This window comes from Erythrolamprus reginae, chromosome 1 (assembly GCF_031021105.1).
Source record: "Erythrolamprus reginae isolate rEryReg1 chromosome 1, rEryReg1.hap1, whole genome shotgun sequence".
Taxonomy (NCBI): Eukaryota; Metazoa; Chordata; class Lepidosauria; order Squamata; family Dipsadidae; genus Erythrolamprus; species Erythrolamprus reginae.
In genome coordinates, this window is record NC_091950.1 from 268,851,142 (window position 1) to 268,870,452 (window position 19,311).

The 19,311-nt window shown below is 40.2% G+C and overlaps 1 protein-coding gene across 1 annotated transcript in view; it reads left to right on the plus strand.

Annotated features, from left to right (window-relative positions):
- The window catches only part of GRHL1 (grainyhead like transcription factor 1), a 75,960-nt gene that overhangs the window by 43,241 nt on the left and 13,408 nt on the right, over positions 1-19,311 (plus strand). The window contains exons 9-12 of the mRNA XM_070732972.1: positions 6,102-6,260; positions 12,752-12,839; positions 14,916-15,055; positions 16,566-16,603. Coding sequence (XP_070589073.1) covers positions 6,102-6,260; positions 12,752-12,839; positions 14,916-15,055; positions 16,566-16,603 — 425 coding nt within the window. The remainder of the gene's footprint in view (positions 1-6,101; positions 6,261-12,751; positions 12,840-14,915; positions 15,056-16,565; positions 16,604-19,311) is intronic.

A 19,311-nucleotide genomic window follows, 5' to 3' on the forward strand; every position in this document is an offset into this window, starting at 1 on the left:
TTCAAAAGCATGCAAATACAAGTAGACTGTATGACTGTAACTTGTTGCTTGTATCTTTATGATTTATATTGATTGCTTCTGTTGAGTTCCGATACAGGAGACTGGTGGAGTGACTTCAGTTCTTTATTAGGTTACAGGAGTAACTTCCAGCAGCAGTATACAAAAGGCAGGAGGGTTAAATGGGAGCCAATCCGGCAAGGAATCAATCAGAATTTTCCTACTTTATTTCCCTGTCGGACTGGAGTGAAAACCTCCCAATTTCTTCAGGACATAAGTTTCCTAGTATGATTTGATTGTTTATTTGTACAGTATGACTATCATTAAGTGTTGTACCTTATGATTTATTTATGATTTATTTATTTATTTTGTCCAGTACATAATGTAGGTTTCAGAGGATATAATCATAGTAAAATATATCAATGGGAGATTAGAAGAAAAGATATAGGAAGAATATGGAAGAAATACTAGAGTTCATAAACATATACATTTAGTTAGTAGAAATATAAGAGAAACATTAGGACAGGGGACGGAAGGCACGCTGGTGCGCTTATGCACGCCCCTTACTGACCTCTTAGGAATCGGAAGAGGCCAACTGTGGATAGCCTAAGGGTAAAATGTTGGGGGTTAGGGGATGACACTACGGAGTTCCATGCTTCAACAACTTGATTACTAAAGTCGTATTTTTTACAGTCAAGTTTGGAGCTGTTAATATTATGTTTGAATCTGTTGTGTGCTCTTGTGTTGTTGTGATTGAAGCTGAAGTAGTCGTTGACATTGAGGACATTGTAGCATATGATCTTGTGGACAATCCCAGCGACCGATTAGGTCCCACAGAGTGGGCCTCCTCCGGGTCCCGTCAACTAAACAATGTTGGTTGGCGGGCCCCAGGGGGAGAGCCTTCTCTGTGGCGGCACCGACTCTCTGGAACCAACTCCCCCCGGAGATCAGAACTGCCCCTACTCTTCCTGCCTTCCGTAAACTTCTCAAAACCCACCTTTGCCGTCAGGCATGGGGAAACTAAACATCTCCCCCTGGGCCCGCTGAATTTATACATGGTATGCTTGTGAGTGTGTATGTTAGTATAGGTTTTTTTTAAAACTTTTAATATTTTAATTAATTGGATTATGTATTGGATTGTTTTTCACTTGTTGTGAGCCGCCCCGAGTCTTCGGAGAGGGGCGGCATACAAATCCAAATAATAATAATAATAATAATAATAATAATAATAACAACAACAACAACAACAACAACAACAATGCTTAGGTCATGTTTAAGGCGTTGTAGTTCTAAGCTTTCAAGACCTAGGATTGTAGGTCTAGTTTCACAGGGTATTCTGTTTCGAGTGGAGGAGTGAAGGGCTCTTCTGGTGAAGTATCTTTGGACATTTTCAAGGGTGTTAATTGAGATGCGGTATTGGTTCCTAGCAGATGAGCTGTATTCAAGGATGGGTCTGGCAAAAGTTTTGTAAGCTCTGGTAAGTAGTATAAGACTGCCGGAGCAGAAGCTACATAGGGTTAGGTTGACAACTCTTGAAGCCTTTTTAGCGATGTTGTTGCAGTGGGCTTTGGCACTTAGGTATTTTGTTTTTAGTATTCCAAGGTCTTTTACTGAGTGGGGGTTATCTGTGAGAATTTGTTTATTCACTTTATATTTGGAGTTCTGATTTTTTTTGCCGACGTGGAGGACGGAGCATTTTCTGGTTGAGATTTGGAGTTGCCATGTGTTAGACCAATATATCGTTTCTTTTTAGGTACACTTGAGAGCATATGCACCAAAGACGAAGTCTTTGTTTGTCCAATCAAACTTGGCCAATAAAGAATTCTGTTCTGTTCCGTTCTGTTCCATTCCATTCTAATAATAGGTATAATTTTGATGGGATGGTAACAATGTTCCATGCACCTTAGCATATACTCATGCCTGACCATAGAAGCATCTTTGGGCAATGTTATCTCCCTTACCTAAAAAATGAAGGTGAACACTGCCCTCTAGAGTTGGACTTCACACATGCAGTATTTTACTTTGTTTTTTCATCTGCAATGCAGACATTTTAGAGCACGGATTATTTTAAAAAACTTGGATAAATTCTATTTTTCCCTCTTTTTTTCGTACAGTTAAAAGCTTTTACGGTGTGACATACTATTCCCCAAAATGAATTGGGAAATCTATTTGTATTGCAATGCCTGATTTGTTCCACTAGGAGGCTCACATTCCCCATATATCAGTTCTAAATTTAGTTTTTCTTTTAAAGGAAAGGAGCAGTGAAGTAAATTACACCACTATTATTGGGATGATATTGCTTAATATTTGCTGTCAATTGGCAATTGCGTTCACATAGTCTGTACAAAACCTACTATCCTGAATCCCTGAAAATATGCTAAGGCAAACTATTTCAAAGAATGAGTTTTTAAAATATACCTTGAAGAGTTAAAAGCAATGGTGTGTCCATGAGATACAAATATCTCGTACTGCTGGTTCTCTGCTTTTATAGATGTCACACTTTTACTAAAAATAAATGTGAGGACAAAACCCATTGAACATGTGCATTTGTGCAAGGTTTACTATTTCTTATTTGCATAAACCACAGTCACCTGTAGAGTAATAAACAGAAATCTAAGCTAAGTTTAATTATTTGTAACCTATCCTTTTATTTGTTTCCTTTTTCTTTTCCTATTTTTATATTTTCTTTTCTAAAATGTCTAATATATAAACAGAGAGCGAGACAGAACAAAAACCTAAGATGGTGATATGTATTGTTAGGTTCATCAAGACACTAACCCCTGTTATTTTTCAGAATGCCAGATGAGCATTTGCTCAGTAACTGAGAATTAACTAAGTTTGTAAAATATGTAAGTGCACCTTCTATGAGTTTAATATGTCCACTGCTGCTTTGGGATAAAATCTTAAAAATCCTTAGTTATATGAATAGGCCCTTGGTCTGCAATGTATATATATCTCCGGGACCGCCTTCTGCCGCACGAATCCCAGCGACCGATTAGGTCCCACAGAGTTGGCCTTCTCCGTGTCCCGTCGACTAAACAATGTCGTCTGGCGGGTCCCAGGGAAGGAGCCTTCTCTGTGGCGGCCCCGACTCTCTGGAACCAGCTCCCCACGGAGATTAGAACTGCCCCCACCCTCCTTGCCTTCCATAAACTCCTTAAAACTCACCTCTGCCGTCAGGCATGGGGGAATTGAGGCATTCCCCCCTCCCCCGGGCCTATACAATTTATGTATGGTATGTCTGTGTGTATGTCTGGTTTAATATTGGGTTTTTTTAATTTTTTAAAATTTATTAGATTTGTTGTGAATTGTTTTATTATATGTTGTGAGCCGCCCCGAGTCTACGGAGAGGGGCGGCATACAAATCTAATCAATAAATAAATAAAATAAATACTAAATAAACTACGGTAGACCTAAATACATTTATTTAATGTTGTTTTTAACAAATTGGTCAAGCAGAGCTGTAGACTGGGAGGGGGAATTCCTGATGTTGAAATGCATAATGTTCAGGCCTCGCTGAGTTATTTTGGCCTCTGAGGTACAACATTTCACAATAATCTTTTCCTAGGGGTGAAAATAGAGCAACAGTAATCAATAACTTTTGCTGCAGATTGTGAAACCCAAATCACCTTTCAAAAGCTCTGAGGAACGGAACCCTATCTGCTTTCTGTGTGGACTCAGTGAGTAGGAGAAGGAGTAGGAGAATACAATCCAACCACAATAACACATGAGCACACAACAGATACAAACTTAAAGTAAACCGCTCTAAACTCGACTGCAGAAAATATGACTGTAGTAACCAAGTAGTTGATGCATGGAACTCACTGCCAGAATCTGTAGTATCATCACCTAACCCCTTAGAGTATCTACTTTGACCTGTCCCAATTCCTAAGAGGTCAGTAAGGGGCGTGCATAAGTGTACCAGAGTGCCTTCCGTCGCCTGTCCTAATGTTTCTCTTTTACTAGTATCATGTATATAAATATTATATCTTTGTATACCACCAATAAGTACTTGACAAAATAAATAAATAAAATTAATTAATTAATTAAATAAATAAATAAACAAACAAATTAATAAATGGAATGGAACGGAACAGAATTGAAATGGAATGGAACGGAATGGAACATTTTTTATTGCTCAAGGGTGATTGGACACACAATATTTTTTTCTCTGGTGCATAAGCTCACAATGTGCATTTAATAAACAAGTAATAGGTCATAGATCATCAATTGTAGTTACAATCATTAATCATAAGTTACAAACAATTGATAAATCATAAGAAACCAAAAGAGGAGGATAGTAGTAGGGAAGATGAGAAAATATGAGTAATGAGACAGTGCTGTGGAATGAAGTGTTCAGCAGAGTGATGGCATGGGGAAAAACTATCTTGGAGTCAAGTTGTTTTGGCATGCAATGTTCTGTAATGCAGGCAGTTCTTGATATGGATTGACAGCATTGGGCTCACAAGTCTAGACTGTTGAAGATGACTGAAATAACTCTCTAGGTATCTTCCCAGAAGGGAGTCTTTCATGGGCTGAACTTGGGTCTAATCTGCAACTCAGATTACAACATCATAAACTATACTTGGCTATTTTGCTACGGTACATCACTGTCAAATAAAAAAAAATCTGTGTTGGACAGTAGAGCAGTGGACTGAACCAAAATATCAAGAAAGGACACATCACTAGTAGGGATATTCCTACTCTATAGTTCAGTGTTTTTCAACCAGTGTGCCGCGAGACATGGTCAGGTGTGCCGCAAAGAAGGAAGCTCAGGTTCCGGTCTCACAACTTTTTACTGAGGGTCAAAGAGCAAAAAGTTGCGAGACCAGAAGCTGAGCTTCCTTCTTTGCGCCTTCCAAGTTTTCCGGCAGTTGCAGCGGCCCACCCGACTGGAGCTTCCCTGGCGGTGGTGGCAGGTGAGCTTTGGGGCCCGGCAGGAGGGTGCCAGTAGTGGGAGCAGGAGGGTGCCGGCAGTAGCAGCACTGGGCAGTAGCCACGGGGTGGTGGCTGCGAGTGGTTGGCAACAGCATACAGCATGTCAGCAACAGCAGCATCGGGCAGTAACCACGAGGTGGCAGCAGGGTGGTTGGTTGTGAGCATGAGTTCCAGGGTGGAGGCACCGACAGCAGCGGCTGGATGTGTTGCTGGATGCCGTATATGCTGGCGCTGCAGGGTGGCACTAGCCCACTGGCTGGACCAGGACAGAGGTGCCACCCTGTGCCCATGTCCAGCGCAGCACCAGCATGTACGGCATCCAGCAACATGTCCAGCCGCCGCTGTCAGTGCCTCCGCCCTGGAGCTCCCGCTCACAGCCGACTGCCCTGCCGCCGCCCAGCGACTACTGCTACTGTTGCCGGCGTGGTGTATGACAGAGAGAGAGAGAGAAAGAAAGAGAGAGAGAGAAAGAGAGAGAGAGAGACACAGAGAGAGAGGGGGGGGAGAGAGAGAGAGAGAAAGCAAGAGAGAAAAAGAAAGCAAGAGAGAGAAAGAGAGCGTGTGTGAGAGAGAAAACAAGAGAGAGAGAGAAAGAGAGAGAGAGAGAGAAAGCAAGAGAGAGAGAAAAGGAAAGGAAGGGAAAGGAAAGATATATATATGAGAGCAAAAAGGGGAGAAAAAAGAGAAATGAGAAAATGATTGAGGCAGAGAATGAGAGGAAAGAGAGAGAAACAAAAGAGAGAGGGAAGTGACTCTTGATTTAAAGCATATGATAAAAAGCACCCAAAGAATAAGAAAGAAAAAAACCCCAGCCCTCACCCACACACACTCGGGGGGGAGGGGGAGGAGACAGGGATGGAAAAAGAGAGGAGAGTGTCTTAGAGTGTCATTTTGTGTCATTTTGGTTGGTGGTGTGCCCCAGGATTTTGTAAATGTAAAAAATGTGCCACGGCTCAAAAAAGGTTGAAAATCACTGCTGTGGTTATAGATGGCCCGTGATCTTGGATTCCGGTTAGTGATGGATGAAGATGTCTCTTTGTCCTGATTTATGTATAATTGCATACGGTATACAGTATTGCAAGAAAGTGGTGTAACACAAGAGAAAACACTGAATTGTTTTTCAGAGCAACTTTAGATTTAGTTTTTGCTTGGTTTCTGCCCTGCAGGTCTTCATAGCTGTGAACTGCCTCAGTACAGATTTCTCCTCACAGAAAGGTGTCAAAGGCCTCCCGCTCAATCTTCAGATTGACACCTACAGCTACAACAACAGAAGCAACAAACCCATCCACAGAGCTTACTGCCAGATTAAAGTCTTCTGTGACAAGGTAAGGCGGCCCAAGTCCTCCCTGAATCTTTCGTTTTGGCCAAATATTTAATATAGCCATACCAAGAGATGCAAAGAAAAAAAAAAGAAATCAGCCATTTTGGATACAAAGAGGGTTGGCTATCCTTTGGTTCATTGGGGTTGGTGAAAGAGAGAGTTTTATTTATTTATTTTATTATTTTATTTTATTTTATTTTATTTTATTTATTTTTTATTTTATTTTATTTATTTTATTTTATTTTATTTTATTTTATTTTATTTTATTTTATTTTATTTTATTTTATTTTATTTTATTTTATTTTATTTTATTTTATTTTATTTTATTTATTTTAGTTAGTCCAATGCACAATAATACACAATGAAGGCTATAGAGGTTATACTTGAGTAAAATATATTAGAGAACAAATAGAAGTGAAAATTTAGGAAGATAACATATCAGTTAGAGAATAGAAGGATATTATGAGAGTAATATAAGAATAGAATAGAAGAATAGTAGATACGATATATTTATTTTATTTTTTTTATTTTTTTATTTATTGGATTTGTATGCCGCCCCTCTCCGAAGACTCGGGGCGGCTAACAGCAATAATAAAACAGCATATAATAATAATCCAATACTAAAAACAGTTAAAAACCCATTATTATAAAAACCAAACATACATACAGACATACCATGCATAAAATTGTAAATTGTATGAGATATAGGAGAGGCAATAGGACAGGGGACGGGAGGCTATGTCTTCTGCAGGGCTCCGGTGCTTAAAAATCTATCTTTTAATCTATTTATTTATTTTATTTATTTATTTTGTCCAATACATAATGAGGGTTTTAGTGGGTATATATCTATATACACATAGTAAAATACATGATGAAGGTTATAGAGGAGATACTCATAGTAAAATATATTTAAGAAATAATAGAAAAGAAGATATAGTAATAGAACATATCACTGAAAGAATAGAAGAAGAGATATAGGAATAGAAGAAAGGTATAGGAGATATAGGAGAGCAATAGGACAGGGGACGGAAGGCACTCTAGTGCAGAGGTCCCCAACCGCCGGTCCGCGGACCGGCACCGGGCCGTTGGGGGTTTTCAGCCGGTCCGCGGCGCGAGGGCCCCCTTGGCCTTTCCGCACCACCAGCGGCGCTCCCCCCGCCAGCCAGCCAAGCCCCGCGCCCGCCGGAACCGGCTCCTCGCTCTCCCCCCGCTGCCCGCCGCGTTTGCAGGAGGTGGGGAGGGTCGGGCGGCCCGCCAAGGCCAGGAGGGACGCCGCTGCCCCCCCTCCCTCTCTCCGCCCGCCGCTGCGCCTCCTTGACGCCGAGAGGAAATGCCGGCAAAGGCTTTTCTCAGCGGAGGTCTTCAATGTCGGGGGCGCACGGGCGGTTGCACGCGCTCCCTATCTCCCTGCTAGCCCACTCGGAGTATTCAAAATAAGAAAAACCTTTGCCGGCGAAGGCTTTTCTTATTTTGAATATTCCGAGTGGGCTAGCAGGGAGATAGGGAGCGCGTGCAACCGCCTGTGCGCCCCCGACATTGAATATCACCTTCGCCGGCCCCACCTCTCCTGCAAACCCCCTTGCTGAGAGCCCGAGGCGAAAGTGCTCTCGCAAAGGTGAGGCGGGCAGGGCGTGCGCGCGTCACCGCTGAGAAGAATGGAGAACGAGAGTGAGTGATAGCAACAGACAGCAAGATAGAGAGAAAGTGAGTGAGAAAGAGAGAGTGAGAGAAAGGGGGGGAGAAAGAGATAGCAAGAGAGAGAACAAGAGAGAGAAAGAGCGTGAGAAAGAAAACAAGAAAGAGTGAGAGAGAGAGAAAGCAAAAGAGACAGAAAGAAAACAAGAGAGAGAAAGTGAGAAGAAGAGAGAGAAAGAGGGGGAGAGAGAGAGAAAGAGAGGGAGAGGGAGAAAGAGAGAGGGAGAGGGGGGAGAGATAGCAAGAGAGGGAGAGAGAGAAAGAGAGAGGGAAAGGGGGGAGAGATAGCAAGAGAGGGAGAGAGAGAAAGAGAGAGGGAAAGGGGAGAGAGGGGGGAGAGAAAGAGAGAGGGAGAGAGAGAGGAGATAAAGGAAGAGGAGAGAGAGAAAGGAAGAGAAAGAAAGAAAGAGGGATAGAAAGAGAGAGAGAGAGAGTGAGAGATGCTCAGTGAGCCTTTCTTTGAAGTTGCCTTTCTTTCTTTCTTTCTTTCTTTCTTTCTTTCTCTTTCTTGCTTTCTTTCTTGCTTTCTTTCTTGCTCTTTTTCTTTCTCTTTTACCTTCCCTTCCTCTATTTCTTCTTTTCTTTCTCCTTCCTACCTTCTTCCCTTACTCTCCCCTTTCATAAGTTTCCTTGCTTCCTTCCTCTGTTCCTGTCCCTTCCCCCTTTTCTTTCTTTCCTTCCTTCCTTTCCTCCCTCCATTTCTTGCTTTCCTTTTCCTTCCTCCCTTCTTTCCTCCCTCATTCCCTTCTTTCACTCCTTCCTCTCTTCCTCTCCCCTTTCACACCTTTCCTTGCTTCCTTTGCACCCTTCTTCTGTTCCTGTCCCTTCCCTCTTTCCTTCCTTCCTTCCCACCCTCCGTCCATTCATTCACCCATTCCTCTCTTGATCGCCCCTTTTACGGCGCCGCTGACAGCTAGCTCCCCCCCCCCCACCGGGCCATGGAAAACTGGTCTAGCTTAAAGCCGGTCCCTGGTGCAAAAAAGGTTGGGGACCTCTGCGTCTAGTGCACTTGTACTCGCCCCTTAAGGCAGAGTTATTCTCTGGTTGCGGGGAGATGACCAGTGAAGAGATGAACATCAAAATAACACCTGTATGTGCAGGTGGTCCTCAACTTACAACCTTTCTTTAAAAAAAAAGAAAAAGGTATAAATATTAAAAAAACATTTAAAACATTAAGATAAAGACAAACATATAGACAGTACAAAACAGCATAGTTACAAATATACAGAACAACCTCTTTAACAATTCTACTGTAAATTGCCTTAACGTTATATTTTCATTTCTATGTAGTTAAATTAAACTGTATTTCATTTACAGCTTTTATCTATTAGTAAATATAATATCTTTGTATACGTTATCATTATTTCTTACATATCCTTACATATCCATATTTGTACATACATTTATCTATTAACAATTATAGTTTTCCATTATATTCATGTTTATAAAATCCTAAATTCGTTTTTCACTACACATCAAAATATACATTTATACATATATTTCTTTCTATTCCTTCTTTGCAACCAACCAGTTATAAAACAAATTCCAAATTTCAAAATATTCTGAATCCTCTTTTTGATTTAAGTTTATTGTTAATTTTTCTACTTACAACCTTTCACTTAGTGACCATTTGAAGTTACAATGGCATTGAAAAACAGGGACATGTGAACATTTTTTTCACACTTACGACCACTGCAGCATCCCCTATGTGATCAAAACTCAACTCTTGGCAACTGACTTACATTTATGACAGTTGCAGTGTCCCTGGATTGGTTTCTGACAAGCAAAGTGAATGGGGAAGCCAGATTCAACTAGCAACTGTGTAAGAAAGGTCATAAAATTGGGCAAAATTCATTTAATAAATGTCTCACTTAGCAAACATAAATTTTGGAGTCCGATGTGGTCATAAATTGAGGACTACCTGTAAGTAGATAGGTATGAAAGTAGATAGGTAGGTAGGTAAGTAGGTAGATATGATGTATTGTACATGTTTGTCCCATAGTGCAGCCCTTGAGCAAGTTGAAATGCAATCAGAATTTTTTTTCAGCATTTGACAGTACAGTACCTGATATGATTAATTGCATTCTATCTATCATACAACTAGTAGCAAAAGGCAGATTGCATCAGTTCTCCCACTTCTCTCTTGCTTTGTTTATTGTTTTACACCATGAAGAATCTTGAAAAACTCAAAACACTGCATACTGTTTTATGACCTTGAATTCTATTTCCAGTAGAAAAATACGTAAACAGAGCTGGACTTTCATTCTTTATGGGCACAGGATATTTAATAAACTCAAGTAACAACCAACATGGATTTTGCTACTCCCTCTTAGATTCCATCTGTTGAATTTTACATTTATAATTGATAGTACTTTGGATTATATTTTTGTTTACTTCACAAATCTTTCCGGGAAGATTTGTGCCTTTAAAATCGTGATAATTTTAGTCCGGCTGAACTTTATTAAATAAATTGATGACATGACACTATTCTTGATCCAAGGAAATTCTAAACCCTGGTTATTTTCAGCTTTTAAGAACATAACACTGTACTTCATTAGTCTGCCAACTTTGGCCTACTTGGTTTTTTTCCCAGTGACTTTTGGCATTTCCACAACATTTGTTAGCAAGTGGTCACTCAGTCCTGCAAATTCTGTCTCCATCAACAAAAAAAACCAATGCCAAATTTAAGTGAGACATTGGGGAATAAAGCTTATCTGTTTAATCTCTGTTTAAGGCTGCTTTAATCAAGTTTGCTTTGAAAGAGACAAGAGCGGGTTAAAAGGAATTTGTAAAGTTCAGTTCAGATTTCAGCTTCTTTTGATCAGCTAGCGTGACACAACCTGCCATTTCCTCAGGGGTTTCAAGCAACTTGTCTGCATTTTTTCCGTGCTGTTGTCAATAATAAATCTCAATCTCTATTTTTTTCCAATTTTGTAATGTTTTATTATAGCATTTAATATTACTGTAGACTTTATTTTTTTAATTTAGCTGTCTAAGCCCTGAAAACTAGTTTATGGGCAAATCGAAACATTAAATGCTTCTATAGCCAGTTTAGCCTAGTGATTATGGCATCACTCAGAAAATGGGAGACTATGAGTTCCAATCCTACTTTAACCATGAAAGCCAGCTGGGTGACCATGTGCAAGTCACTCTTTCAGTCCAACACACCTTGCAGAGGTGGGTTTCAGCAGTTTCTGACTAGTTTATTTATATACTAGTTTATATATATATATATGTCACATGTTTTTTTTCTGAATTTGAAAATTAAGGGAGACTAGGATAGATCTATTTCGGCCTTATTTTGGCCTCATCAGCTAGCCATACCCACTGGGACTTGAACCTGCAACCTTTGCCTTGTAAGGCAGAAAATTATCCTCTAGGCTACAGTATCCAATCCCTTCAGCTCTGCACCAGGGAAGGGTGAGATATTTTTGTGTCGAATCACCCTGGTGTATTGAAGGAACATCACAGCTCCTTGTTTGCCTCTAGGCCCAACCCAGGGTCATTTCCAAGGCAGTTAATTTTATTTGATAGCCGACAATTCTATCTGTATGTGTCACATGTTTTTTTGCTGAATTTGAAAATTAAGGGAGACTAGGATAGATCTATTTCGGCCTTATTTTGGCCTCATCAGCTAGCCATACCCACTGGGACTTGAACCTGCAATCTTTGCCTTGTAAGGCAGAAAATTATCCTCTAGGCTACAGTATCCAATCCCTTCAGCTCTGCACCAGGGAAGGTGGTGTATATATATATACACACACACATAGTAAAATACATGATGAAGTTGTACAGAACTGGTAGCAGAAATTTTGAGTAGATGAGAGAACTGGTAAATACTACCTCTTACTGGGCCCACCTCAATCTATTCTCTGCCCCCCCCCCCCGAGTCCCAGCTGATCGGAAGGAAATGGGGATTTTGCAGTAACCTTCCCCTGGAGTGGAGAAAGAATGGAGATTTTTATAGTATCCTTCCCCTGCCACCCCCCACCAAGCCATACCCACAGAACTGGTAGCAAATTTTTTTGAATCCCACCACCCTTACAGGGTTGTTGTTGTGGAGAAAATAGGAGGAGGAAGGCATGTGGATATGTTCGCCACCTTGAGTTATTTCAAAAAAAAATTTAAAAGAAGGGATGCTAAATAAATAAATAATGGTGGTGGCAATAGTAATAGCCATGCCCTTTTAAAAATTTGGTTTTAAAAAACAGCAACAATCATTTGGCCTATTGCTATAGATCAGTGGTTCTCAACCTGGGGGTCGGGACCCCTTTGGGAGTCGAACGATGTTTCACAGGGGTCGCCTAAGACTATGAGAAAATACAAATTTCCCATGGTCTTAGGAATTAAAGATTCTATTCTAGCGCTTTGGAACATATTTTTTACAATCCGACCAATCAGGATTTTACAGTGGGGGTGTCCCTCTGATCTTCCTACCAATCAGCTTAAAGCTCAGTTTGGAGAATTGGGGCTAGACTAAAGTGACCAGATTTTAAGATTGGAAAAGAGGAACACCATTGATAAACTTCCAGAGTAGGCCCTGATTTCGTAGGTCCAGATTTTCTTGGCCCTCAAGCCCAAATGGTATGTATGGTAGTTAAACTTTACCCAAGTTTACAAGTTTGCGTTAAAGTTATTGCAGCTGCGCTAGCTTGTGTACTACACAATGTGTAATGTACCCTACAGTGTGTAGTGTCTGACTTCAGAGAGACTAGGAAAGCTGAACTTCAAAGGTGGGTTTTAAAAACAGCAACTCAAGAAGTCGATATTATACCTCCCTTCCTCTCTTCCTTACTGCAGGGAGCAGAAAGGAAGATCCGGGATGAAGAACGGAAACAGAGCAAAAGAAAAGGCAAATGCAGTGATCCCAGTTCTCAGCTAAACGCCTGTAAGTAGAAAACATAGTGCCCTCTAATGGAGTGGAAATAGTCAAATGAACTTTATTTATGGTGTAAACCAGAAATGAACAAACCTTTTTCTTTTTTCTTTTCTTTTCTTAGCCGCTCCGAGTCCACGGAGAAGGGTGCTTTACAAATCTAATAAATTATTATTATTATTTTCTTTTCTCTTTTAGAAAAAGTTACCTATGTTGACTAGGTATAATTAAATTACTGGTTCCACTGAACTTTGAGTTAAGAGGTGAAAAAGAATAATGTAAAGAGTAAAGAATAATGTAATATTGTTGGAGTAAGACAGACAGTGCTACCTAATATATAATAATACAGGTCCATACATATATCTAATTCTATTTAGATCTATAACTATTGTATGCCACCCAGAGTCCTTCAGGAATTGGGTGGCATAGAAATAGAATGAGTGAATGAATGAATGAATGAATGAATGAATGAATGAATGAATGAATGAATGATAACAAGGGGATCCAATGGCTCAGTGGTTAAACACGCTGAGCTTGTCAGCTGGAAAGCTGACAGCCTAGGTTCAAGACCCGAGCTTACACAATGAGATGAGCTCTCATTATTTGCTCCAGCTCCTCCCCCATCCAGCAGTTCAAAATCAAGTAAATAAATATGATATGAAGGTATCAGCATTCCATGAGCCTTAGGCATATAGCCACGCTGGCCACATGGCTATAGAAAATGTATTTGGACAACGCTAGCTCCCTTGGCTAAGAAATGGAGATGAGCACTGAGTCGGACATGAGTGGACAAGGAAACTGCTACCTTTATAACTATGCCTTTATTTGCATCTGGCTGAAAATTTATTAGACTGCCAAATTTTGCAACATTCCAATATTCTTGCATGAAAATACAGGCGGGGAAAATATCAAAATCAAATGAGATTTCAACTGAAAATATGTAACACGTTTATTGTAAAATACAGGTGTTTAATGAGATCGATCGTAAAGCTTTTGGCCATTGAAGGAAACGTATTTTTGCCACATAATAGGGTGCGATCATATTATAAAAATAATAAGGGCAGAATATAAACAAAAAAAAAATATCAGTCCCACCTTACATAAGCATAATATTAAACTTTTGTCTAATTAAGAAAAGGATTCAGAGCTAAACTGTAAGAGTTCCATGGGATAAAATAAATTAATTTCTGTCCCTGAACTTATAAACTGTATTTTAGTTGAAAGGTTCTTCTCACAGCAATCACTCAGAATTAGTTTTGCAAGTTGACAGACGCACATGACATGACATATGGGTGGGAAGACAGGCAATAATAATAATTTTTTATTTCCCAGTTGCCTGGAGTGATTGGGAAGGAATTTTGATGCTCAGGAATCTGGGGCATCCTTGGGGTTGGACAATGATTGGATAATGACTTTTTGTTTTGCACTTCCCTATTGGTCACTGGAGGTAAACTTTTTAATGGCCCAAAGGCAGAGGTCTTCAAACTCAGCAACTTTAAGACTTGTGGACTTCAACTCACACAATTCTCCAGCCAACATAGTCTTAGAGTTGCTGAGTTTGGGGGCCCCTGGCCCAGAGTATTCTCTCTTTGATTTCAGAGTTTAAGGTGAGGAGAAATAAAGATGATAGCAGTACAACTTTCAAAGGATTGAGAAATACAAAAAAGTGGTATCTGGAAGAGCCTTCTGCATCAGAACATCTTACCTCCTCCAACTGCAATCTACACTGCTCAAAAAAATAAAGGGGACACTTAAACAACACAATATAACTCCAAATAAATCAAACTCCTGTGAAATCAAACTGTCCACTTAGGAAGCAACACTGCTTGACAATCAATTTCACATGCCGTTGTGCACATTCAACTTTGTACAGAACAAAGTATTCAATGAGAATACATTTCATTCATTCAGACCTAGGATGTATTATTTGAGTGTTCCCTTTATTTTTTTGAGCAGTATATATTGCTAAGTTTAGCTTTATACTTGGTTTTAAAATGAAACCTCCTTTATAATTCAGTGTTTAAAAAATAAATTTTCTAGAGACATGCTTAATTTTAAGAGTCCCTTATTTCTTCTCCTCCCTACCAGATTCTGATGTCAAGGTACCTATGCTTCCCTCCCATAAGCGAACAGACATCACCATCTTCAAGTCATTTATGGACCTTGATACTCAGCCTGTTCTCTTCATACCTGATGTTCATTATTCAAATATTCAGCGTGGAACTCACGTAAGTTTTCTGTCTTGCTAGTTTTGTCAAAAGAGGACAGCAATTAAAAAAGAGTGGGCGGGTGTGAGAGCTGATCTTTATTACCCAATTGCCTGCAATTAATTGGTTGTCCTTTTGGCAATTTGAGGGATAGGCGATAATTCCTTGGCCTTATTGAACATTGGATGGTGATATGATATCCCTGGAGATAGACAGCTTAGCATTGTCTTTGCAGAGAGGATCTTTGGAGAATTAAGCCAAAGCCATATTTTAATAGATAGTGCTGACCATAGTTCCCTCTAAGCTGAGCAGTGAGCAATCGCTCACTTAAAAATCATCATCAACTCAGAGTTTTCCAAACCTGCCCAGAAGCCGAGAGGGAAGGAGAGAGAGAGGAAGAGAGAGAAACAGATAGAAAAAAGAGAGGAAGGAAAAGAGAAAGAAAAAGAATGGGAGTAAGGAAGAGAGAAAGAAAATCAAAATCTAGTTTGAAACTAGCTCAACTATTTAAGTGGCATTTTGATATTGATAGAGTTGCCCTATTATGAGCTCACTGTTATAGACACACAGTACAGTATTTTATTTTGAAATTCTCTGAGGCAAAACAGGGTGGTTTTTTTATTTGTTTGTTTGTTTGTTTGTTTGTTTATTATTTCTATGCCGCCCAGTCCCGAAGGGACTGCCGCTCAGACACTATACTTTTCGCCCCCCCCCCAAAAAAAAATTAGAGGGAACACTGGTGCTGACCACATAATCTAGAAAGCTGGACATGCAAGTGGCTTGCAAATCACTCACTTAAGAGAAATATGTCTATTTTTCTTTTGTGGAAACCAAGTAAATCATTTTATTTACCGCAGCTAAAGAAATAATGCACCCTCTCCTACCAGAGCATCTCAATGATATTAAACTAGAGCAAACTTGACATTTGTTAAGTGTCTCTACTGAAGAGGCAGGAGACGGTTTAGTGGCTTCACCTCTTTATTGGTCATAGCTAGCAAACATCAGCAAAGCCCTGCTATAAGCAGGGGTTTAAATAGGGAGCCTTTTAAATCAGGAGCCAATCAGATTTTACCTGCTTGAGTTCCTGGTCAGATTGGAGTAAAAACTTCCCAGCTTCTCAGGACATAACAACATTAAAACAAATAGAGTTATAAACAGCGATAAACCATGTTAAAAAAAAAACCCTCACAAAACTCTCGAAGTTGCTGTTCAGAAGATACAAAATAGACTCCATTTCAAATCAGTTTCTATTTGTCATGAGTTAGCTGGAAATGAAATTATATGTTGTACTGTAGGCGAAATTAATCTTGATTGTTGAGGTCCAAGTGAAAAAATAGTAAGAGTGCCATATGAGAGGAGCACAAAAAAAGATGGTGTGTTGCATTTATTTAAATGTAGTGGAACACCATTTAATAGGTCCAAAGAATGAAACATTTGAAGGATGCTTTATGATGATCCTTATACTATTGATCACTTGTCAATGTGGTTCTGTAATGTTTAAAATAGCTCGTTTCCCTCCTTTCCCTTGTAGAGTTTTCCTGTTGCATCTGATGAAATGGAAGGAGAAGGGTAAGTTTTGCTACTACTTTTCTCATTCAGGTTCCAGTCATATTTACAGAATCCTCTAGCTATTTTTGCTCTGGCTAAGTGACTTTCTAATATGGCTAGAATATGCAATATAGACTCAAACTCAAACTCAACCCGGATAAGACTCAAACTCAACCCGGATAAGACGAAGTGGCTGTGGGTTCTGCCTCCCAAGGACAATTCCGTCAGTCCATCCATAACCCTGGGGGGGAAACTACTGACCCCCTCAGAGAGAGTGCTCAACTTTGGCATCCTCCTTGATCCACAGCTCACATTAGAGAACCATCTTTCAGCTGTGGCGAGGGGGACGTTTGCCCAGGTTCGCCTGGTGCACCAGTTGCTGCCCTATTTGGATCGGGACTCACTGCTCACAGTCACTCATGCCCTCATCACCTCGAGGTTCGACTACTGTAATGTTCTCTACATGGGGCTACCTTTGAAAAGTGTTCGGAAACTTCAGATCGTGCGGAATGCAGCTGCGAGAGCTATCATTGCCTTTCCTAAATATGCCCATGTTACACCAACAGTCCGCAGTCTGCATTGGTTGCCGATCAATTTCCGGTCACAATTCAAAGTGTTGGTTTTGACCTATAAACCCCTTCAGGGCATCGGACCAGAATATCTCTGGGACTGCCTTCTGCCGCACGAATCCCAGCGACCGATTAGGTCCCACAGAGTTGGCCTTCTCCGGGTCCCGTTGACTAAGCAATGTCGTTTGGCGGGTCCCAGGGGAAGAGCCTTCTCTGTGGCGGCCTTGACCCTCTGAAACCAGCTCCCCCCAGAGATTAGAACTGCCCCCACCCTCCTTGCCTTCCGTAAACTCCTTAAAACCCACCTCTGCCATCAGGCATGGGGGAACTGAGATAACTTCCCCATGCCTATACTGTTTATGTATGGTATGTTGTGTGCATGTTTTTTTAAATTATGGGTTTTTAGTTTTAATTATTAGATTTGTATTATATATTGTTTTCTATTATTGTTGTGAGCCACCCCAAGCCTACAGAGAGGAGCGACATACAAATTTAATAAGTAAATAAATAAAATAAATAAAATAAATGAATAATATAGTATAGATATAATATCTGGTGCTATCTAGAAATATTAAACTATAGTTCTTGTGGTCCTTTTTTTGTTACATCAGTTCTGTGATCATTGCAGCTATACTGGTCAGAGATGGTGAGAATTGTACTTCTACTTGAACAGGTTTTCATTGGGCAGATAGTTTAATTTACATCATACATGTAGTCCCTGACTTACAACAGTTCATTTAGTGACCTTCAAAGTTACAACAACACAGAAAAGTTACTTACGACTATTTTTCACACTTACGGAATGACCATTGTAGCATCCCCATAGTCACGTGATCAAAATTCAGACACTTGGTGACTGACAGGTGTTTATGATGGTTGCAGGGTGCTTAGGAAATAATCACCTTTTGCGAACTTCTGACAAGCAAAGTCAATGGGAAAGCCAGATTCACTGAACAGTCATGTTACTAATTTAACAACTGCAGTGATTCCCTTAATAACTATGGCAAGAAAGGTTGTAAAATGGGGTAAAATTCACTTAACAACCGTTTCACTCACAACAGAAATTTTGAGCTCAATTATGTAGTAAGCCAAGGATTTCTTGTAGTAAGAGGAAGAAAAAAAACTATTCTCCATATTTTGCTTTTAAATCTTTTTCCAGCTATATGGTGTGCTATCAGAGAAGCCAATAAATATTTCTACTTTGGAAAAGTAATCATTCTTCATGCATCTATTATACCATTCTCAGATTGACTCTGTACTTCTGTGATCTTGTCTCCTTGTTACCAATGAGTAGGTAATTTATTACCAGCTCATCTGCAGTGCAGGAAGATTCAGTCAGAAGACAGTTTTCAATTATGGATGAATCACCTTGACATGCGCTTTGCAGTTGTTAGTTTATTCTAAAGCAGTGGTTCTCAACCTTTCTAATGCCACGACCCCTTAATATAGTTCCTCACGTTGAGATGACCCCCAACCATAAGTCTAGCACCAATTCTCCCAACAGAGCTTTAAGCTGATTGGCAGGAAGGTCAGAGAGACACCCCCACTGTAAATGCCTAATTGGTCAGATTGTAAAAATAGGTTCCAAGGTGCCAGAATGGAATCTTTAGTTCCTAACACCATGGGAAAAATTGTCTTTTCCCATGGTGGTAGGCGACCCCTGTGAAACGGTCTTTTGACCCCTAAAGGGGACCCGATCCCCAGGTTGAGAACCACTGTTCTAAAGCAATAAGCAATGATGTCGTGATGCCTGCATTGACATGGAATTATGCCATGCAGAAGAATGTGTACCAATTTTCTGTTCAGTGCAACCTTGTGAACAATTTTTAATGTTTGGACTGATATCTATGGTACAGCATGGGGAGAAAGTCAATGGCTCAGTGGAAGAGTACTTACTTTGCATGAGGTAGTTTCAGGTTAATTTGCCACCATGTGGTGTCAGCCCCCAGCCCCCAACATTTCTCCCTTAGACTCTCCACGATTGACCTCTCCAGGTTCCCAAGAGGCCAGTAAGGGGCGTACATAAGTGCACTGATGTGCCTATCGTTCCCTGTCCAATTGTCTTTCCTATCTCATATATCATATATTTTCTCTCCTTCCCTTCTACTTCTCTTCTTTCTTACTTTCTATCTTTATATATATTACTTAATGTCTATTCTC